General features: G+C 42.4%; 2 protein-coding genes across 4 annotated transcripts in view; one reads left to right on the forward strand and one right to left on the reverse strand.

The window, feature by feature from the left end:
• Positions 1-8,923, reverse strand: part of arid4b (AT-rich interaction domain 4B) — a 38,081-nt gene extending 29,158 nt beyond the window's left edge. For 2 of the 3 annotated variants that reach the window (XM_034552641.1, XM_034552639.1), the window contains exons 1-2: positions 8,752-8,923; positions 6,618-6,666 (exon numbers count right to left, since the gene is read on the reverse strand). In XM_034552641.1, the coding sequence (XP_034408532.1) occupies positions 6,618-6,623 (6 nt within the window). In that variant the 5' untranslated portion in view covers positions 6,624-6,666; positions 8,752-8,923. The remainder of the gene's footprint in view (positions 1-6,617; positions 6,667-8,751) is intronic. The other variant, XM_034552640.1, reaches the window with a different exon arrangement.
• Positions 8,924-9,142: 219 nt separating this feature from the next.
• On the forward strand, positions 9,143-20,476 carry ggps1 (geranylgeranyl diphosphate synthase 1). The gene is made up of 4 exons (XM_034552642.1): positions 9,143-9,565; positions 10,431-10,523; positions 13,078-13,148; positions 19,340-20,476. Exons 2-4 carry the CDS (start codon positions 10,451-10,453, stop codon positions 20,141-20,143), a joined length of 948 nt encoding a protein of 315 aa, XP_034408533.1. The 5' UTR covers positions 9,143-9,565; positions 10,431-10,450; the 3' UTR covers positions 20,144-20,476.
• The last annotated feature ends 3,583 nt before the right edge of the window (positions 20,477-24,059 follow it).

Below are 24,059 nucleotides of genomic sequence, written 5' to 3' on the forward strand. Positions count from 1 at the left end.
TACAAAACCGGCTGTGTAACATTACACCCCTAGTTTCACTTTCTTTTTTTAAATCTCGTATTGTGATGAAACTTTTTACACAAAACTCTCAACGATGAGACTCTTTGTGCACCGAGGTTAACGTAGTGAATGAGTTTATTATCGACTATCAAAAAGGGCAATAAAATAAAACCAAATCATTTTGGAGGTGTAAATGCAAAGAAACACCCATAAAGAAATACATTTTTTTAAAACTCAAAATGACTGCGATACAAAAATAGACAAGAAACAGGATCACTAACAGATGGACTAATTGCATCTTCCGTGTGAGGAAAGCCATGGTGCAGTCAAGCCAGGACAGTGCGCCTCTTCTCAGGTGCCTCATGGATTCTGACAGATGGGATTCAGAGTCCGGAGCATTTCAGCCTCCCCAACTCTCAGATAAACACAGTCTCCAGTGCAGTTGGGCCTCAGCACCAGCTGCCCCCGCCAACACCAGGTTGACATGACGCAGAAGCCATTTCAACGAGCTGACCAACTCTCTTGTCAGCTGCGGCTGCGACACCAATCTGAAGTGCTACTTCTGTCCACCACTTTTTCTCCTCCTTCATACCAATACTTCTCATATTCGTCTAATATGTCTACTTTTTGCTTCCCTTACTCCAAGCCTGTTCCTTTGCCTCTTCTCAGAGAAAGAGTCATGCTACTGACTCAGAGGACAGCTTGGGTTATCTTGACAGCTCTGGCTGCCAAACCACCCCAGTTTAACAAGGCAGGGGTGATAACACACTACTGAGGCCAGATTTACATGCGTCACGCTTAGATGCCAACACAAACATAGGACAGTTTGCATTAAACTAAAACCATCCATGTATTAGATCACGGGGATCTGGAGAAAAACAGACTCCTTTTTTTTCTGCAAGCACAGACAGAGACAGGGACAGACAGCTAAGAAGAACCACCAATATAAGATGACTAAGCTCAGAGAGGCGGAATTCCTCTGCCTTTGAAAATGAAATGAAATGCACACTTTTATTCATCCCCATGGGGAAATTCTTCTCTGCAATTGACCCATCCTTAGTTATTAAGGAGCAGTGGGCTGCAGTGAAGGACCCAGGGAGCAACGAGCGGGGATCGAACCGGGTACCTTGTGGTTACAGGACGACCACTCTCCCCCATCGACCCACAATTCTGTCACAGAAACAACAGAGCAGTATTTATCATAAGCGCTGCTTCAGCTTCTGTGTGCAAAAGCCACTGTAATGGTAATAGCAGTGGCACAATCAAAAAACAGCTCTCTGGCTATTCACCTAGTGCCACGGATATGGAAAACAATCTCCAGGCATATGTACTTCATTAAACACATACAAATATGATCGGCAAGGGGTGACAAAACGCACCTGCGGCTGGAGAGACACAAAGCTAAATCGTTCACAGAACTGCAGCTCGACTGGAGGACGATCTACTTCAGACGATCCGTCAGACGCGCACGGATGCCACATTAGATAACAACTTGTATTTATTCATGCATTAAAAGCCTCCCCCCTCTCCACAAAGGAACAATCTAGATTCAACAATCTAAAGTCCTAGAAGTGACGGTTAACCAGTGTTGGCCATAAACTAATTCTGTCCTGGCTGTTGAATCATCACTGACTACTAGTGATCTGAAGCCGACTCCGTATTTAAGTCTTTCTAGTCAGGGAACACGGCAAATAATGCTGCTACATTAAGTCAGAGCTTTGACATCATTCAAAACTAAATCTACTGGGGTGACACTGACAACAGCAGAATGAGATCAGTTTCGGCTCAATAAAGACTCTCAGGTCATGAACAATTTAACAGCCAAAGAGCGCCAGTTGAAAATAAGTTGCTGCTGCTGCTTAGAGTGCATTTCTTGGACAGCTTGAGGGACTACAGCAATTTTATTCTACAACTCAGTAAAAAGGACACTCAGCAGTGGGAAAAAAAAAGAATAGTGATAGCACATTTGTGTGGTGATACATGCAACCTGTGGACTGTAACTCACTATAGTGAATATAGTAAATAATATCAGTCATCAGGGAGGAGCTCAAGGAACCCCTAGTCATTATCAACAGACCACATGCTATTTCTGTTCAATGGAAGCATGCAGAAACCCATTACTAATTTATTAAGACACACTTGCATCAGTCTTTGCTTCAAGAGTCAAAGTTCACCTTTGCCGAACTTTAACCTACAAAATCTGCATAGTCAGCCAATGAGTTGCAATGAGTCGGATACAAGCGGCCGAAATGAGCTTCCTCCGTAGGGTGGCCGGGCTCAGCCTTAGAGATAGGGTAAGGAGCTCGGACATCAGGGGGGAGCTTGGAGTCGAGTCGCTGCTCCTTCGTGTCGAAAGGAGTCAGCTGAGGTGGTTCGGGCATCTAGTCAGGATGCCTCCTGGACGCCTCCCATTAGAGGTTTTCTGGGCACGTCCAACTGGTAGGAGGCCCCGGGGAAGACCGAGGACACGCTGGAGGGATTATATCTCCCGGCTGGCCTTGGAACGCCTCGGGATTCCCCAGAATGAGCTGGAAAGTGTTGCGGGTGAGAGGGAAGCCTGGGTCGGCCTGCTGAACCTGCTGCCACCGCGACCCGACCCCGGATAAGCGGCTGATAATGGATGGAGTTGTGTTTTGCAGCGTGCATCAGTGGAGGAGTCATTTATTACAGCTCCATTTTGTCCACCATCATAGACTGCGTTAGACGACCAATGATTGCTCGGGACAATATTTCCAAAAGAAGCTACACCCAGCCTATTAAATGTCCCTTTGGTGTAAAGAACAGGACATTACACTGGAGAGAATCCAAGTTGGGCCGACCCATAATTTTGATGCACGCATTTTGGAAAGTGACGTCAACTACTCCACTTACATGCCACCATTGGTTATTTGTTGGTAACAATGTAACTAACTACAGTAACTCGAGCGTCATACTTTTTTCTTTTTAACTTCTAATTTACTACTGTTGAAATTAAAGGCAAACCTACGATCAACAACTTACAACAACTTTTTCTAACCATTTCCCATCATCACTCTCACAACAACACAGCAACCGTGTGTATGAGAGCATCATCTAACCCTTTGTTGTGAATATACTGTTAAGACAAAGGAAATCCAGTCACATTACCATGTGTGATCTCCACTTTAGAGCAGAGTTTTACTTTGTTAAATTTTCACTTCACTCTCATTGTATTAACAATTTCAAAGGAAATAAGAGTTTTTAGGTCACTACCGTTGTCCAAAATTTAATCCAGATGTTGTGCCCTCTTAAAGCAAAAATGACACAATTTGTTGTTAGGACGGATGTTTCACTATTGTATGTTGGTATGTTTCAAGTCACACAACAGTGAAAAATGACAGTAGGAACATAAACTGGTTCATATTCAGCGGTACCAGACAAGGGTGGTGTAAACAAAGGGTGACATAACAGTTGGATGTCTAAAGCAAATCAAGTGTAGATAAGTGTACCAAAGCAATGATTTCAATTCTCTGAATTACAATGTCTAGCGTCTGCAAAAGCATACAAAACCGCACCTTTAAGAAAATACAGGCACCAATCAGCACGACTGAAATATCATAAATGATAGTTTCATACCCATTTCATTGTGCCATAATGAATAGGCTTGTAGGCCGAACAGAGGAACATGCAGGAAAGTATTAAGCTCCCACCCGGCCTCGCTCACACGTACAATAATCCTGCTGTGAATCAACTCTTTGTCCAAACCAAAGTCGCCACAATTCCAGTGGCTGGTGCTTCGGCAGGAGTTGCCTTGGCAATGGCATGGCAGCTTTAAACAAGAAAGAACTATCTTTATACCTTTTATTTACCCACTTATTCCCCAAAATGCAGGCCTTTCAAGCAAATCCACTCCTCTAGTGTCATAAACAATCAAAAACCAAGCACTCCACTCACATTTGCACAGAACTCTGCTAATAAATCACTGATACATGTAATCTCAAAGCAACCCATTCCCCTGACCCCTCTGCGAACATGAGGACTTGAACGTATGGATAACTACAAAGTGCAAAAATGCAATGTTTGCATATGCCTGCTGACTGATTTGTAGCGGTATCTTAAACTTTGCAAACATGGCCTCAGTGGCCATATAATGCAGATATTATACACATACATTAAACGAGAGTGCAAAAGAAATACCGCCTTAACAAAGACTTTGACAGCTCTACAAATTATAATGCTTACATACTCTACACACATACTCATCTGTCAAGACGGCGTTATCAGCCGCAACCACCGTCCATGAGCAGTGCAGAGCAACCATGAGCTAACCAGTGGGGCTCACTAACGTGCACTAACATGCACTAAAAGCAAGCGCGGCTGGCAAGGAGAAGCTCTGATAACAACACCCACAGAAGGAGAGCAACTTAATTCTCCACTCGGGTAGAAAGTATGCCCCTATATCTTTACATAGCATAACAGTTGTTTGCTGCTGTGTCAATGTTTAGAACTTTAAATACAGCTCCTTTAACAAAGTACTCGGTTCCCAGGCACAGACACCAACTCCAGCAGCCGACTGCACCTGACCTGCAAAGTGTCTCCTCCCAAATGCTTAAGTATATACCGTATCACCAAGTGCCGTTAACTCATCTAAATGCAGGATTAACGTAACTAAACAAGTTACTCCCACAGCAGTGCAATTCTAGGTTTTGACACATCAGAGCTACGTTGGACAGAGAATTACAGTTAAAAGAGCACCCGAGCAATTTAGTAATGCACTTCCATAAAGTTGATGGGGGTGTAAGCAGCAAAACAATGTAAGCAGCAGGGGCACATATATCATGACATTTAGTCCTCAAAAAGGCTGAATCCTACATTTACCTAAATGCAACCCAATAGCCTCCGTCACTAGACCTCCCACGCCTCCTAAATGCCCAGAGTACAAACCCAGCAACTCCAGTTGTTAAATGCATGCATTTCTTATGTAATATATATCATATTACATGATGTATGTATAGGAGAGTGGTCCTTTAACTTCACTCTGCAGTGAATAGTCATACATACGGTTATCAAGGTTACGTTTTAGAAGTCTTAGCACACAGCCACAAGCATGTGGACTAAACCATTGTGCTTAAATCTGACATGGTCAAATATGTAGTTTTCTTATTAAACCTCGTCTTGGTTACAGAGGTCACAGACAAAGTGCATTAGCTGAGTACATCCCCAGATTGTTGATGCTCGAGCAAAGACTTTCTGAATAAACACGTTTAAGCAAAAGGTTAAACGTGTTTAACCTGTAATGATATTTACAGATTAAGTTAGTTCAGAATTCAAACAATTATCACATTAGTCAACTTTTAGGATAACTAATGTTTATCGAAGTGTTAAAGCAGTGTGTGTGTGTGTGTGTGTGTGTGTATGTGTGTAGTTGATAGAGGAATGCTGTGGACCATAAGCCAGTGACATTAAATGTGAAGCGAACATAATGAAAAGTTGTCCTAGTTACAGAGCAATTTACAGTTAAGGCATCGAGCAGATGCTCCTAATACACAGAGCAGTAAAAAAAATAGCAGCTTAAGATGCACTACGAAACAACAAATGCTACAACATTAAAGCAGAAATGTCAACGTGAAAACATCGCTCCTGTCAGCAGTTGTGAAAATGAGCAAGTGTAAACATAATCATCATCTAATAACAGGCTAGTGATATTCAGCTGGAGAAAATAATAACTACAAAATGGTCATGGGCCCTAACGGCAACAGTTCAATGAACATATTTTGCGTTATACCCCTCCTCCCCAAGTAGACACTCACTGAAGCTGGCCTACGGTGTGAATTAGGTTATATCTGCTGACCTCATTGGTTGCTAAGTAATCTGTGCCTGGATGCTCTCTGTTCACTGGAATGCATTTCTCGTCATGATATTCAGAACTCTATTGTCTTCCTGTGGCACAAACTATTATTACATAACCACAAATCATCATGCAGTTGAAGTCAACACTACTAGTAAGACAAGTCTGCATGTCATGAATTTAATAAAAGAGTGACACACACATCCATGTTATGTCTCTACGTTTGGCTGACATGGTAACAAATGACACAACAGCCTGCAGGCATAACAATAGCCACAACTTGTGTTGATCCATTGGAAGTATAAGAAGGCTGGCGCTGCAGCCTATTTAGCAAACAATTAGGGCTGTGACTTTTTCCATTTTAAAAAGGGCTGATAAACAATGGCAGAATTTCAAAGCTCATTCATCGATCATTGCTCGCCACACCTTTAGCTTGTTTTTTTATAAAACGCTCTCTGATAGTTTATCAAATAGAATTCACATACATCCCGACATGACCGGGCCCATCTCAGCATGGGATTCAACAGCAATGCATAACAAAGCAACAACACCAACAATTAAATGTCCAAATATGTGTTTGAGTTTCTAAGTGTCTCCAGCCGTATTTACAATGTCATGCTTATGAAATAAACGTTTTACTTTGGTCCATGTCCAACACATGACATGTAGTAAAAGTTCACACTGGCCTTACTTGTGAGAACAAAAAGGGTAACAACAGGCATATGAAATGTTGATAGTACACTTGTCATTTCACGTTTGATGTGCCTGGTTAAAGCTCCTTTATACGTGCAAGAAAACGCAACGAACATACCTTCATCTCTCGATGAGTCCTCTGGGTGACCGGTGCGACGAATCGGAGGCTGAAACAGAGGTTGAAGAAGCCGTTTAGACATCACGGAGAGTGCCAACTTCAGTCTGTGCCACGACAGGGCACGGGCATGTTATGATGACATCACTTCTTCCGCTGCTGCTACACTGTTGGATGCCATGATAAATCATTTTTAAAAACTGGGGCGGCATGAACCCCTTACACTTTACATCGCTTGGAGAAACACGCCGTCTACAAATTATCATTTTTAGGGAATTGAGGCTGTAATTGATTTAAGAAAAAGTTTTTTTAAAAGAGAATTTGCGTAAATAATCCTGGCTCATGCATTTGTGTTGATGGTGTGCTCGAGCCACATTCCCAAACGATAGTGTTGCAAAGTAGAACCGTGGCAGGCTGCTGGTGGAGCCCTTGAAGCCGTTTATGTAATGCCCAGCCAGCCGTGTGCGTGTGGCAACGCGGGGCGAGTCAAACGCAAAGTAACTCGTCCCTCGGCCTGCGCGAACGCACGGATGATGGAGTCGTTTCGGATAAAGTGATAGATACAGTAAAACAAATAATCAAAAATGGCTCTCCGGGTACGGCAGCGTGGTGTGCCCGCTGCCTCCACTGCACTGACTGAACCAACACCACAGCAGAGGATGACGCCATTTCTGTAGCGGACAGTCGGCACAAAAAAGAAGCACTTCAGCGAACAAACATTGGACATATAGCGGGCACGGTGGTCGCCATTCACCCGCCAGAGACGTATCTCTTGTTATTTGTTGTTGTTGTTGTTGGGGGGGGGGGGGGGTTTATACAAACTGCCTCGAGACCGTTCGTTTTCGCTTCTCTCTCTTGTCTCGAGCGCCGCTCTGTGCGGAGAGCAGCTCCCACTCCACACGGCGGATAGAGAGTGACACTAAACACGGCTCGTGGGCACGAAACCAGCCCGTTAGAGAAACGTCACGTAAACCGCTTTGAGTTATACAAAGTGGGACTCCTGAAACTCACTTTTCTTTCTTCACAACATGTTCTGTCTGAGTGGGGCTGCTCTGGCATTTCGCTGAGTAAAATGTGCTCTTTTCTTTTGACAAAGACCCAAGAAACGGTTCGCAATAAGGTCAGGCTCGAGGGAGACATCGCGTAGATAGCCGCTCGGGTTTATTGTTAAAACGGAAGCCAAGGTCGCAGCCCTTGTTTTGAGGGCTCTTGGTCGCGGAGGATACAAAGTCATCCGCCCAGACGCTTTGGTCCACCAGCCGCTGCAAGTCAATGATTGACCACCACCAAAAGAGATAAATAATATAAATGCACAAACACCGCCTGAGCATCGGCCGTCTTTTCACCTGTTATTCAACCAGACAGCGTAGTTAACGAGTCCATTTAAACCTCCGCACTAACGATCCTGCACAGACAGTTTGTCAGCGATGGGGTTGCCAGTTACGGAAATGTGCAAAATACTGGTCACGCACACTGGGAATAGCGTACGTCCTATCCAGCAGGGGGGACTAGTCCACATCGCATCTGGTCTAAAAACTGATCAAACGGGTGAATTCGTCCGTGCGAGATAGTCCATCTGGTCCGACCTCCACTGGGCGAGTAAATGGTGAGAAGCTGACGACGCTGGTGGCACAAAAGAAAAGCCTGACGACGCAATTTACCTGTTAAACTACGCCGTGTGCTCGACTGTCGACTAAATCACATCCTGCAGCGATGTCAAACGGACACAGGTCGCTGATGGTGTCGTGAAATATCACTTTTGACACCATGACAGGCGCTGCTCGACGACAAACCGCTCCGAGGATTCCTCCGCGCAGCAACACAACAGTCCGGTGTTTGTCCAGCAGGCTGCAAACTACTCGGCGCAACCTTTCACTGCGCTCATCGCCTTTATTTGACTGCAGCGCAACTTTATTATCCAGCTGACCAAGTTTATTCGTTAATCTCGGCCGTCGGCTTGATGCTTATCGAGTCGCATCATTCATTCATTCCACAAAACCCTCTAAACATATCGCAGCATTAGTTAACAAGTTACGTTAGCTAACGTCAAGGTTGGCTTGGTGGCAGCAGGAAAGCGAGCTAGGAGAAACACAATGTTCAAAATAGCGATGGCTTAGCCGAACAAAAGCAGGCTTACCTATGCTGCCAAGTTGAGAAACACCTATGTTTGTCGACGAATGTGTATTAGTAATCCATAGGAACATTTAAGTGAGGAATCTGACAGGTTTTAACGTCGTCTGTTGGCCCCTGGTTGGTGTTGGATGCGGAGCGCTGCTATTTGCCTTGTTGAGTAGCTCTAGCTCTTTCTGGGATCCTTTCCCCGCCCCCTGAGAACGATTGACAGGCATATAGTCCCGCCTCTCCTCGAAGTACGCTCGCCCATTGGGTTGCTCGTCGAGGAGAAACGCCTGAGAAGCTTGGGATTGGCTGATCGAGGAGAAAAATATCCACGGTAAACTGTACGAAGTTGTCCTGCTGGTTTGGAGAGAAAAACTACAACCCCCAGCTCGGGGACACATGTGTGTTCGATATTCATCACAGGCTGTCCCGGCGAGACGTATGTGTTTCTCTCCAATTTCGTGACAGGCCGGAAGCTTTTACCGGGCAATGTAGAAATACAACTGCAACACCCAATGCGCGATGCAGCCCACCTCCTCTGCGCGTGCTCTGTAACGACACCATATATAGGTCGTCAGTGTGTACGGTGCGTAGTAATAGCGGTATTAGCTTAGTGTAGTATCCGGTGATCGGCCAGTAACACATGGACCTAAACATGGTGTGAAAGTGTGGGTTTGATATTCATATCGTGTGCCTTAGTTATCCAGCGTTGATAAAGAGAGAAATAAATGCTGAATCGTGGTTTATGTTAGCCTGCTAATGCTAGCTAACTAGCAGGTTGGCTAACAGGAAAACAGGACCGGCGTATCGGCAGACGGACGGGCGGCGACAAGGTGGGTGGAGTTAAGAACTCTAGAGGGGACATTCAGGGAATTAACCTTAAATGTTACAGCAGCATTTTAGTTCTCAAGCTCCACTGTGTGTGTGTAATATGGGTCACTGTGTAAATCAATAATCAATTAATTTAGTCTTAAGTTTCCAACTAAAAGGATGCATATTGTCAACATGATAGGAGAACTTGCTCTAAATGGTTTTTTTTGTTTGTTTGTTTTTTAACTTGTCCCTCTTTTAACTCTACACTACATTTTTTGTGATTTTTTTAAAAGGTGAAATTGACATCAAATGAGAAATGACCTAGATTATGATAATTCTAGTGAGGAACAAGATGATGCAAGTGTTTACTTAATATATTGGTTTTCCACTGAACATCAAATAATGTAAAGGATGACATACTGTACACATAAGTAACAGTTTCAGGGCTGTGTTAGACAGTACAGTACCACTAAGCTAGTAACTATCCACATACTGTGGTGTTGGCTTTATACAAGCCATGATGACTCAGTAAATACTATGTGAGAAGACGTCTTGCTAATAGACTATTGCACCGTCTCTTGGTTGAAATGGCATTTTTCTTTGCATTTCTTGTTTCTCAATCATGTGTAAACGTGTAATAAAAGGGCAAAACTATAACGTACCAATGAATAACCAAACGGCTCCTGTGTATTACGCTGCTAAGTATGTAGCAGCATTTTGCAGTTATGACTCTGATGTCATTTACACCAAGATGCCCTTCAAGTCTGACATTGTTCCTGACATGTCAACACACTCCTTTCTGCAATATTGTCAGTTGAGAGCTATATTTAAGTTTGGTTCCAGTGGGATTGTTGACTTTTTAATGTTCTTTTTCCTCCAATACAGATTTGTGTAAACCAGAAGAAATGGATGGCAACTCGGAAGCCGCCTCTGAGCGAATTCTGCTGGAACCATACAAGTACTTGTTGCAACTACCAGGTGAGTCTTGTCTATGTCAGTGACTGCAGAGTGGTTGGAAAAGACACGCGGAGGCATGCAGACATGCAGCTAAAAGGTCATTGAAAGCAATATACTGGTGATGAGTCCTAGAGCTACACTGAGGCCTGACCTACTCACTCACTGTTAATCACATAGCATCATCAATATGATGAACAGCTTCAGTGTACACACAGCAGACATAAACTGCAGTGCATGCAAGATGAAAGTTTTGCATCGTGTTGATCAATTCTAATACCTGGTGTTATTAGGAGATGCTGCTAAGTTTCATTCAAGTGTGTGTGTGTGTTTTACTTCTGTGTCAAAGTAGCCTCGAACCTAAAAGGTATTAAATTCCTCCATTGTGATGTGTTCAGTTTTTAACCAAACTACTTTATGTTTTACATGGTGCATTTTGAACACAATCACGACAACTGAGCAATATAGTACTTGTATTACAAATTAGTAATTTGGGAGCCGCATACGTTCTCACTATGTTAAAGGTGCTAAATTCGATATTCAGATCCGAGGGATTGGCTCCCACGGCTTCGACATGGCGATGGCTGAGCCGGCAACTCGGTACTAACAGTGCAAACAGCTGCCACAGTGCTGACAGAGCTAACAGTGTTTACCTGAAGGGGAACACTATCTTTACATAGCAACTATTTGTTGGAAGCTATATTAATACTCTGAATATCGTATATAGGCTCTTTAAAGAGCTTAGGTTGTGTTGTTCATGCTTAAATAGTATGGTTTCCATTTTACAGCAGATTTGGTTTGCAATGGCTTTTAACATTTGTCATATTAGTAATCTAGTTTTCTTATATATGAGGCTGTATTTCACACATTTGTGGCACCTCATGGTAATAAAATGGAACTGTCTTTGAATTTTAATACCCAGAAATCAGCAAGCTGTGCATAGTTGTGTGCATGTTTTAAAATCATTTTTTTGTGAAATAAAAAAAAGTATAAGTACCTCTACTATGAAGCAGATTTTGGGGAAAGTAAGGTAACTTCAGGGTTAACTCTGGGTTTGCAGTCCTTCAACGGAGGTTCACTTCTTACTGGGGTAGATCACCATGGTAACAGATGCTGAACACCTCACATTCGCCAGCGCTGGTTATGTTCCAGATAAGTGAGCACCGTCTACGAGACCGATCAAAGCTCAGTATTTGGATATTTAAATAATGTTACACAAATACAAAGAAGTTTGAGTCATCATTCAGGCTAAAAGACACCGTTTAAACTGACAAATGCAGTTTAGAAATGGCAGACTGTGTAAATCAATAGATTTAAAATATCACTGCCCATCTAGAGAATGATAGATCGGACTTCATTACATGTGTGTAATCTGTTAAATTAATGTTTTGCTTGGAGGTATTCCTATAGTGTGTATGACAAAATACCTTATCGCTTTTAATGATATTTTTATATTCATTTTTTATTCGCCCCATAGTCCCTTTTACACCGCCGGGGTTCGAGCTGAACGAATAAGGCTAAATTATTGTCATCCACACCAGAAGAAGACATCTAAGCAACACATTAACTTAACAGAATTAACACATACTTATACTCCGATCTATCGTGCTTTTGAGGAAGTGAAATTATAAGTCTGTTAATTTACACATTCACACAGTCAGGTGAATGTCTTTGTTCTTGCTGAATTTAGCAGTTTAAACTGCTGCTTTTAGTCTGGATTATGTTTAAATTCGTATTTGTGTAACATTGTAGCTTTCTCTTAGTTTTCTCCTAAATATGGCGCTCTGCTAACAGTCCATGTCCATGTTTGTGATTGGTCATATGCTGCAAACATTGCCCCCCTTATTACGCCCTCACAGCCAGATTGCGATCGGTCGGGTGATCACCAGCTTTCTAGGTCCGTGTAGTGGGGTCGCGATTGTGTTAGGTTAGTTAGGCCAGATAACCCAAAGATACCCTGGTTATGTTGAACTCTCTTTCTAGTACAGGGTCTTGGTCTTTGAACAACATAAAGCTTCCTGTGCTTCACTGAGAGCAGCTACAGAACCTTTCTTCTGTATTTGGACTTCTCAGTTACTCTAGTTGAGTTGCGTGCCCCGGGTCAACCTACACGTTTCACACAGAGTTGGCTCTGCATGTATAATAAATACAGAGTTCATCTTTATCTAAACCTTTTAGATAACTGCCTGCAATAGGTGGGATTCAAATATGTTTACAATCTGTATGAGGCTTGTTTAAGTCTCATTGTCTCTTGCAGAGGGCTGATTGCCTGTAGTTATAGTGGCAGACATTTTGACAATAAAACACTGGTTCTAAAACAATGTCGTTTTTCTTTTTCACTCGTTTTGTTTGGCTTCTCTGGGAATTATGTACCACCCACCAGCTGTGTTAATATATACTTCAACATAGTGTGCATTTTAAAATGACAAGCACTCAATCAATGTAAGTAAGGAAAGTAAGTAGAATGAGCTGATGACTTGCAACAATAATCATTGTGAAGGAAGCACTTACTTTTCCTTTCCATACTCCAGTACACATGTCTTTGACTATTAAAACTTCAACTTTTGTTTTCCCGCAGGAAAGCAGGTGAGGACCAAACTATCACAAGCATTTAACCACTGGTTGAATGTTCCAGATGACAAACTGCAGGTGAGAAATCAGCCATTTCAAGCCTCTTAATATTCAGAGTAGTTTGATGTTTATTGTTATAGACGGGTCTAGGAACGTGAATTGGTGGTGTGCTCTTTCTGAATATGAGAGTTATTTTTTAATGTTTCTAACTGAATGTAAACGTAAAGCCTGCTTGTAGAGCTTTGAGCATCTATGATTTTATACAGGTTGTTAATGCAGTATCAAGTGGAATGCAATCACCCCTTTCTAAATTTGTTGGATCTGCACTTTTCCCTCTGCTGATTTATGAATTGTTGAAGTTGGATAAGCTTTATTTGGTGAAGTATGCATGCACATTCAAGGTTTTGTCTCACTGTGTATTTACACAAAAATTAATAGTGCAAAGAAATAAATACTGAATGGATACACATAGGGTGAATGACTATGTGCAGTCTGTACATACAAATATGTCTATATACTGAATATACAGTGTCTATGATTCATCTGGACAGTGACAGATTATATGTACATTTAAAAAAGCAAAATATAATCTATAACGGCAGCAGTGGATGTTTTAGAGACTTATTTTGACGTCTGTCAGACTTGTTGGCCGTGATGCAGATCGAGGAAGAGTTGGTGTATATAAATTGAATTGAATATATTGTCCCCATTGTCACAAATACCAGATCGGTGCGTCCCTATAAAACTATGTTTATAAGAAATAAAAAACAAAAGTAAAATGATGCCAGCCAACAATGTCATTGTTTGTTACAATACAAACAATAGTATGTGATGTAACAAAATAGGTTTTCATGAACCCAAGAAGATGGGAGACAGAATATTTCCAGATTATAGGAAATCTCACTTCTGCTTTTAAAGAGTTGCCGATTGCTTCTAGTCATGATGGTTTTTGCCTTGACTGTGAACGGCTGTTTATAATATTGGTATGGTTTGAAAGTTTATCATGTCCATAACTAACATAATTATTTGTGCAAAATTATTTTAAAAATCTGTTTGTGTAAAGCTTAACTGCCAAAATGTGTGTGGCCAAATTGACTGAAAACACTTCAGCTGCTGTTTGAGAGCTCACGCTCAGGTTCCCAGAGTCACATTAGGTTTGATCGAAAAAGGAAAACGCCAAATTGATGGTCATCACTGCATTAAAAAATGATATCAGGCTGTCATTTCTAATCCAGGGGTATCCAGTAGGTATAATGGGGCTAGTTACCAGCAGATCTTGTTCATTGTATTCTTATATGATTACATGATAAAAATGCATGTAACACATGGTTTGAGTATAAGGATCTGTCTAGCTTTGAAGAAAGCCTTAAAATCAGTATTCAGTTTCAGCTTGTTGAATGAAAATTATTTTTTTACTGAACAGCGTATTCCAGATGTTGGGGTAAATAGTAGTGAGGAGGGAATTTTGTGCAGCATTTAAGGATTGTTTGTTTGTGCACTCCTGTATGTTAAAACATAATCCCTGTACCCACTGAGACTACTTTTCTTTTCAGCTTCATGTGTCCCATAACTGTAAGCAAAGGATTAACATACTCCTCCACCCATTAGTGTGGTTGTAACACATTCTTGGATGCTGTCTGGTTAGATTCTAACAGACATATTGAAGTGCATTTACAGACAATGACCTGATTGGCATTCCTGTGTTTCCTCAGTCAGATTAATTTCAAATGAGCCATTTAGGATCTTTTGGTTTTATTGAGCAGCATCCACACCAGTGTCTCCTCGGGGAGATCAGGCCATTGACCTTTATTATACTGATGGCATTACAATGGTAGGGGCTGACTACTCGTCCTGTGTCCAGTAATGAAAAGATGGAGACAGTATTTTCTGAATCGACATGCCTTTTGCAGTGCAGAATGCTAAGTGCCGAGCCTGTCGGGTCTCATTAGGTTTGCTCTTCAACAGGTTTTTGTCCTGAATGTTTTATAAACCCTCCCCAAGCAGAGGAATCCTAGTTTTGCAGCAGAGCTCGGAGGTCTCCGGTGGTCATTTCATCTCCCTGTGCACAATAAAAGTCTGTGTGATGAGTGGTTTCAGTCCTTGCACTAGGCTTGTGCGTGTTAGTAATATTGTAATAATACTCACAATACTCACATATTGCATCAGTAGGTATGTATTTAATAACAGCTTTCACTCTGCTACCAATACAGCATGTCTTCAAATGTCTCCCCCCCTTCCCCTCTACGTAGCAGCTCTGTAAACTCCCGCTGAACCCATCATGTAGACTGAGAGCACTCCTTGTCATCATTAGCACACTGCTGCCAAGAAGTCGCCGCCATGGAAACAACCGGATAGATGGAGGCAGTAGCAGTGTCTCAGTCATATGACAATTATTATTTTGTAATCAATCCCCCACATGCGCTTCACCACAGTGTAGTACAGATCTGTTAGTGGAGGTTTGGGAGTGGCCTTGTGACCTTTAGCGGACTGGCTTCCTTCTGTTCTCTGTGACGACGTGGAAAGGTTAGCTTTGATATACTGCCCTCTGTCTTTTACCACCAACACGCGTGTCATTCATTAGAGTGTCTGCTGCCTCAGGCTTAGAGCTTCTTGTAGTTTTGTTTTGTTATTTGCATTCTCCGTGAAATCATATTATCCATTACAGTTTGCATAAATGGGTAGTAAATGAAATTGAAAAGTAAGTGGATTCATAGCAAATTCTTTACATCCACATTTCTGTCTGTCGTTGAGGGGTTTAAGGGATGGGTAAGTTGGTGTTATCTCTACATGAACAAGCCCGTCTGGATAGCTGGAGGTATAAATGCTTCAGTCGGGCCACGAGGTCGGTTGAGGTAATCACTGCATTAACAAGCTTATAACATGACTCCATCTCTTAACACGTTCAGTCTTTTGTAACCTTAGAGAATTTGTTATCTGCTCCATCTCCACTTTTGGGCCCACACGATTTAAGCAATTGATAGAATAATTACTCACAGTCACTGCTGTAGTTATCAGGATTTGCAGTAAATTATTTGCTGCATTTCCTCTCTTCGGATGTTTACTCACCAGCGTGGAATACCTCTCTGAGAGCTCAATGTACTTCTTCCCAGAATGGTCTTACTTTAGAGCATTGCCAGAATATGTGGGGATGCTTTCCTATTTGTGCTCAACAATTCCCCAAACGTGTGTGTTGGGCACCATTATCTGTGGGGTTCGACAATATCTGGCAATAATCTGAATTCTCCCCACGTAATTGAGCTAGTTACCAAGTGTGCTTCAGAGCATGTTACATTCCAGTCCTCCTTGATATCTCGTGTTGCATCTCAGCCTCCCATCTTTCTTTCATTTGTCATGAATTATTTGGGTTCATAAGAAAAACTAATAATACCCTTTCCAAAAGTACATTTAAATTAAACCACAATTGAGATTGGATTCATTTATATTAAAACGGCTGAAGGCTACTAGGTGCATGTCGCAACCCCTCACAAAGCATGCTTTGACAATAACTCATCTTACAGTGTACATTATAATGTGATTGAGTACTTTATTACATTTAGAGGTAGAGCATATTTTGAAGTTCATATGAAGGACCTGGAGTATATAAACCAGTGTTTTTAGTCAGCATTGTAACAGCGGATCTGTGAGTTAAAGAAACACAGCACTGCTGATTATGTCTCACAAAAAGAGACCTGGCTGGCATTGGCATGTCAAGCCATCGTGTATCTGCCAGATCCCACAGCAGTTTAGAGAAAGATGTAAAGTTTAGGTCAGATTCTTTGACATTTCGAGAAAAACAGTTGGTCCAATTTATCAAATGTAGATATTGGTATCTGAAATGGTACCTTTTGAAACAGACAGAGCATTCTTAAAGGTTTTAATGTGATGTACGAAGAGTGACTCTAATGTAGCTACCTTTATGACAAAATAACCAGGGACTTGATTGTAGGTCAGCATTTCAAATATGAAATGGAGCAACTCATAACTGCTGGATAGTATGATACAAGTTATCCCTTTCTAAAGTGGTCAAATAACTGGATACAACCTGTGCTGTAACAGTTATTATTACACAAAGCAGATAAGAAGTTGTGTCAACAGTAGACTGTCCGGCAGTAAAACCTGGATCAGACTAAACATTTGTTATACATTTGTACCGCATGTGTGTGTGTGGGTTAACCCTAACCCCTAACCCTAACCTTATATATATATATATATATATATATATATATATATATATATATATATATATATATATATATATATAAACACCACCTTCACGGTCCCCATAAAAATAAAAGAATAAATATATATAAAATAAATATATAAAAATAAAAGGGGACCGTGAAGGTGGTGTTTGTTTCAGGTGAGGTAACCAACCACTTTTATAAAACATAGCAGGTAAACCTCATATTGTAAGTTAGTTAATTACGGGCTCGATAATCGTTAAAATGATCTTCAGCTTCACCACGCAGCACCAACAACTATATACGGCAGTTGATTAAGACAAAACAGGGACACGGCATCAACAAACAAGATAATAAAAATAAAACAAACATAAATCCCAGGTTAAGTTTATACTGTGGGTTCTTGAGCATTTAACAAAAACTGGTAGGACACCTGCCACATTTAGCTCCATTTGTTCTCGATGAATAACAACGCATTTCTGAATGACACAATCCAGTAGGCGGGTCATGTGATCATGAGGGATGACCATGTCAAAACCTTGGCTGGACTTCAACAGCCCCGCAGTCTTACTAAGAGGGATGACTGTCGGTGCTAACCACTGTGAGGGTATACCTGACTGAGGCAGGTTCATGCGCGCACATTACTGCCTCGTCTGTTTCTGAGTTATTCGCCCTCGATATATTGGACTCGGTGCACTTGTTTGTTGTGAAGGAGTCCCGTCATTCTTAATGGGTCACTGATTGTAGCTTTGGCAAACAGTGAGTTTGTGCATCAGTTTCCTCTGGTGATAATCAATGAAGTCTTGCGGAGCTGTGAAGACACTCAGCACTTAAATGGCGGCATTATACAGCGACAGTCTGACAATTTCTTTTACTGAGAGACTCTCAAACTTGAAAAGTGCTGCTGTTTGTATTTGATAACCGCTGTATTTATCTGAGGCTTCAAATCTCGCCTTGATTGTGCCCTTGTTTGTGCCCTTTTCCTGAGGGGAAATTGAAATTCATAGAGACCACTGTTTGCAATGAGCCATTTTTGGCAATATTCCATTTTGTCCCCCATGTGTGCATTCATTGTAGCTTTACCCACAACCCCCCTCTCTTGTAAGTGGCTCACTGAGGTTGCAGGGTGAGCGAGTGTCGGGACCCTGCCGAAGAAAAGGTTGTATTTGGCGGATAAACTGCTCAACTGGCCCAGCCTTGGCCATCTGCCTGACCCACTGAGTCTCTCTTTGTGCTCCCCAGCCCCGTACCAGCAGCTTCCATTACCAGGCCACACCACTTGTCTGTTCAATCAGCAGAGCACTACAGCAGGCCGCACAGCCCGATCAAGACTGCAAACACCTGATGGCGACCCCGGCTGTTTTGTGTCAAACATAGACCTGAAACAAAGCCATTTTGTATATTGAAAATGGCATCCTGCTGGTGGACAGAGGACCATGGCTGTTTCCCAATTTGTTAATTGTCCATGTGGCCCTTGAGGGTCATAATGTAATAAAGCTTTTTGGACAACTTCGTTCTCTCTTTAGAGGAGGGGAAAGTGCTCAGTATTGTCACCTGTCATTTCTTAACTATGTGAATACATTTCCTCTGAAGTCATCTGGCCACCGCCCCTCTCTCCTGGGCACGGCATCCAAGTTCGAGAGCAGACCGGATCGAATCGACCGCAGTCCTGCCAATCTCTGAATCTGAAACAGCTCCAGTCCGAATTTATCTTTGCTGAACTCTTCATTCTCTCCGACTGACTGCCTGCTTTGTTTCAGCAGCAACAATTTTGTCTGCTGACAAAGACTATCGCAGAACGGTGCAGGCCGGAGTGTAGACATGGCACCCTCTGCTGGATGCAAGTTGTAATGCATCATCTGCACAGAGCACCCAGAGAACCTGTTACTGTCTGTCTTACTCGTCAAGAGTAGCGACATTAAGTTTTATCAGCATACGCATCATCATTCCTAAAAGTTTGTACAGCACAACATGAAGGCATGAATCACTATGAAATGGAAAAGCTGATTGCACAATAAGTCTCAAACTAGTTTTTTTTCCTCTCTAATAATGTATAGTGCAATGATCCGATTTGTTTTTCATGTTCAGGGGATCATCCAGGTGACTGAAATGCTGCACAACGCCAGCTTGCTCATAGACGACATCGAGGACAGCTCCAAGCTGCGGCGTGGCTTCCCGGTGGCCCACAGCATCTATGGCATTCCCTCCGTTATCAACTCCGCCAACTATGTCTACTTCCTGGGGTTGGAGAAGGTGCTGACCCTGGGGCACCCTGAGGCTGTCCAAGTGTTTACCCGGCAGCTGCTGGAGTTACACCGTGGTCAGGGCCTGGACATCCACTGGAGGGACACCTACACCTGTCCCACTGAGCAGGAGTACCGCAACATGGTGCTGCAGAAAACTGGAGGGCTCTTCGGTCTGGCGGTGGGCTTGATGCAGCTCTTCTCAGATTGGAAACAGGACTTGAAACCCCTCCTGGACACGCTGGGCCTGTTCTTCCAGATCCGCGACGACTACGCTAACCTGAGCTCCCATGAATACAGCGAGAACAAGAGCTTCTGTGAGGACCTGACTGAGGGCAAGTTCTCGTTCCCCACAATTCACGCCATATGGTCGCAACCAGAGAGCACCCAAGTGCAGAACATCCTGAGGCAGCGCACGGAGAACATGGACATCAAGCGATACTGTGTGGACTACCTGGAGAAGGTAGGCTCGTTTGCCTACACCCGTCAGACTCTGCGGGACCTGGAGGCAGAGGTCTACCGCCTCATCGGGGAGTTTGGGGGAAACCCTCAACTGGAGAGCCTCGTCAAGCACCTCAGCAAAATGCATCGAGAGCCCGAAGCCACAGCCGAGTCCAGGATGGAGCCACACTCGAGCCAAATCCACTGACCTCATCCACGGTTCACTGCTATGTGACTCGCACACTAGCACGGCACACCCCGCTAACACACATGCTTTGCTCATACACAGATGCAGATATATACGCAACACGCATACTGGTATGTTACATTCATGTCACAAGTCAGGATTAATACTCAGACTTGAGCTGGTTGATGCTGGCAGACGGCGTTGGCCGCATTCAGCAAATGTTGCCTTTCTCTTTTTTTTTTGTGCTAGACGGCATCTTTCAAGTGTTGCTTAACAAAGTACACATTTCCACATTTTTGTATCCGAAGTGTAGCTGTTCAGTCAGTGGAATAAATAAATTCAAAAATGAACTTACTTGTTACGCTGGTTTCCTGTCTGCATTCTGAAGATAACAAATGAACAAGATGGCAACAAAGCTGGAAAGCCTTCTGTTTGATGTTCACTGCAGTGCATATAAATGTATTCTTTATGTATTGCCACCAAATGCAAATAGTTTATCTAGAGCCCAGTGAATGCTGGGTGTTTTCTTCTGAAGTGCCTGTTTAACATAAGATGTCTCCAGTGTCTGATGTGCGATCTGGAGATCCTCAATCATTAAGCCTCCAGAGTGCCAATCCTGTAGAAAAGACCTCTGCAACCCAATTGTCTACTTGTTATGCAACATGCTGGCATTATATACAAAGCAGTGCTAATGCTGTTATGAATACTCTGATGTTTTGGTTTATTGCAGACCGTTCTGTATCTGTCTGGTTCAGATTCAACACAGCTTTTCACACACACATTATTAGGGACTTAATTATATGTGTGGGTGGATGCTGTGCTGCTGCAGACCTTTCTTTTCATCTATTGAATAAAAAACACATTTTGAAAAGATAACCTGTGGACTTGTCTAACAAACTGTCCCGTCTCCGTGTGGCGTCGAGGCTCATATAGTTTTCCTTGTTTTGAACGGAACATGCAGGCGCTGTCGCCTCTAAGCACCAAGGGCTAGACAGCCCTACTGTGTGTCGCCGTGGGTTCTCTACGGGTTCTCCATCTTCCTCACACAGTCGAAAGCGGTTAAAGATGACGGATGAACTGGACATTCTTTTGATGCGAGGGGGGGAACCTTTCTCTAGAGATGAGCACCACCTGCTGAGCTCATGGCTGTACTTGTAAACCAAGATGTGACTAAACAAAAAGCTGTTTGTACGTTTGCGTAGTTCTTCATACACAATGATGTCTCATTTCTGATCAGGCTCCAAAACATTTACTTTATGCACACATGGCTCTGCTATTGCAAAACAGGAGCCATCATCATCATCATCATCATCTGCAGTATATGTAATAGTAATAACCAGATGCATGTGTGTTTATTTTTCAACACAAGTGATACTTTTGCAACTCCATGCTGAATGGTGCAGGCCTGTGAGGCGCAGCTGCTTATTACACAATTCCCCTTTTGAGGAACCTTGACTGAGCACTCACAGGCCGGTTGCTATGCGCTATCTCAATCCTGTATCATCAGTTTCTTCTTCTTCTGCTCCATAAAGGGAAGTGCAGCCCGGTGGACAGAGGCTATCTGTCCCAGACAGCTTTGTTGACTCACTGAAGCTCTTGACAGCTGCAATTCAATCAATTATGTGTTGTTCAGATTGAATTGTGTCTTCCTGAAAAATGCAGCTATTCATCCTAATGTCAAATTTCTTGAAGGTCTGTGGGACCCGGTGCCTCTGCTAACGTTCCCTCCAAAGCAGCTACCAGTGCAGGAAAATGTGATGCAAATGCATTTCTGGTTTGATAAACAGCGGCAACGTATGACGTGGCTTTCCCAGAGCTGACTTTAAGTCTTACAATAATCAAAAGGCCTCTGCAGCTCTCATTTCTTCCATCTCTAGGTTGACTGGATTGATTTCTACGCCCACAGTGTCAGTGTCAGAATGGATCCCTCATCGTCTGCAAGCTTTGGATTATTTATCACGGGAGCTGCGCTTTACGCGTGTTGTGTTGTTTTGGAGCACTCCAATAGATATTTCATGAATATTCTTTTATGGCAACAACAACATTTTTTAAATCCTCATTGCTGAGATTGGAAATATAAGCTGCTTGTACACCTTCACAGGTGTCAGGGTTTGTTTGAGTTTTTTTTTGGTGATTCCGCTGAATAGAAATATAACTTTTTATAGAGTTTATTCTATTTTCTTTTGTTATGAACGCTCTGCTTTCTGCTTTCTTAGATTGCTGCATCTTGCTTGTCAGTCACACATATTGGAAATGCCACGACGACTACATGTTATCCTTCTGAAGAGGACCGCTCCTCACAGCGGGATGGTGCCAGATGTTTTAAAGGACCAAATCATTTGTTCCCTGCGATATTTAAGAATACAGTTGTAGATTTTTTCATGAAAAGATCTAAAACCAACTATCGACACTTTGCAACTCACAAATACCCAATTTCATGTTTAAAGAGGTTTGGAAAAGTGCTGCTTCCTATATTTCAGCTGTGGATTCATTTTTCAGTGTGCATCAATGAAAGCAGGAGGAGGATGTGCAATACATTTATATGAAATAAAGCACAATGCTCATGGTTATGAAGCAAAAAGTCAACACATTGCTACAGTGTTGCACAGTAATGTTTTTAAATACAACAATGGAGCTCTAGAGGCCAGAGAAATAAGCTAAATGTCACTTAATCCATCGGCTTAATAAAAAGCTTCCTTCAGTTTACAATATTCATGCTAGTTATCATATTCATGTCACTTTTCCCAGAATGACACATGCATAATTCTTCCAGCACTCACTTGTTTGTAAAAACCTCAGTGCGCCCCCGTGTCCCATTGGGGATAAAGAGGAATAACAAAGTACTCACTTGTTTCCACCTGCAATCACTGTTGGCTGCATGGAACTGTTTTCTTTGAGTTTAAAATCTTAGGATAAAAATTTAGGATATATAAATATATATATATATATATATATATATATATATATATATATATATATATATTTAGGCCTTTATTAGTCCAGCTGGAGGATGACAGGAAAGGGAGGTAGTGAGGGGGGATGTCATGCAGCAAAGGGCAGCCAGGACTCGGTCTACATGGGGGAGCTCTGTACCTCTAGTCAATACCAGAAATCCTGTAATGCAAACTGGGACATGGAGTTGAAAAGATGAGCACATTTACTAGGTATGTCGAACAAAAGGTGCTTTTGAGTTGCATTATGAACGACGTAGGATCCAGCTTTTATTATTATTTTATTTTTTTACTTAACCCACACTAGGGAATAAAAAGTTAGGATATCTCTGCCTCTGATGCACCCATTGTTACATTCTTCAAATCCGTCTCCCGACCGTGTGCAATGCGAAAGTAGAATGAATTTAGAGCAACTGCATTCACTTAGCTGACATCCTGACATTTGTTCCATACACGGTGTTGCATCAGGTTACATCAGATGATTGAGTGGTTTCCAAGAATCTCATCATCAGACCAGTGAGCATATTCACAATCCTCTTATAGAAGGAATGCCTGTCAGTAATGGTTCAGTAATAACTGAATGACAAACACCGGCATGGTGATTCTGCCGTGTTACCGCAGCAGGGCTCAAAAGGCCTTATGAAACACCACGATATACCCGGTATTTCCATCACTTTGTGTGTAATTATGCGTTCTGTCTAGTAGCCGACCTTCTACTGAATGTGTCATCAGCCAGATCCACAATGTCACACAGCTGTGTTCTGCAAATGTTTGCAAAAAGTGACAGCTATAACCTCTGCAGGCTGACACACTGTAGCTGCTATGGAAATGAGAGAGAGAGAGAGAGAGAGAGAGAGAGCTGCGGGTGTGAGATTTCAATTTGGGAATGTAAATGTTGCCCCATCAGGGCATAGTTGTGCGTCTAATAATATCGCCTCATTCCCGTGAATCAGAATCTGTCAGAACTACTGGTTGTAGATGGCGGG

Source organism: Cyclopterus lumpus, chromosome 15, assembly GCF_009769545.1.
Source record: "Cyclopterus lumpus isolate fCycLum1 chromosome 15, fCycLum1.pri, whole genome shotgun sequence".
NCBI lineage: Eukaryota > Metazoa > Chordata > Actinopteri > Perciformes > Cyclopteridae > Cyclopterus > Cyclopterus lumpus.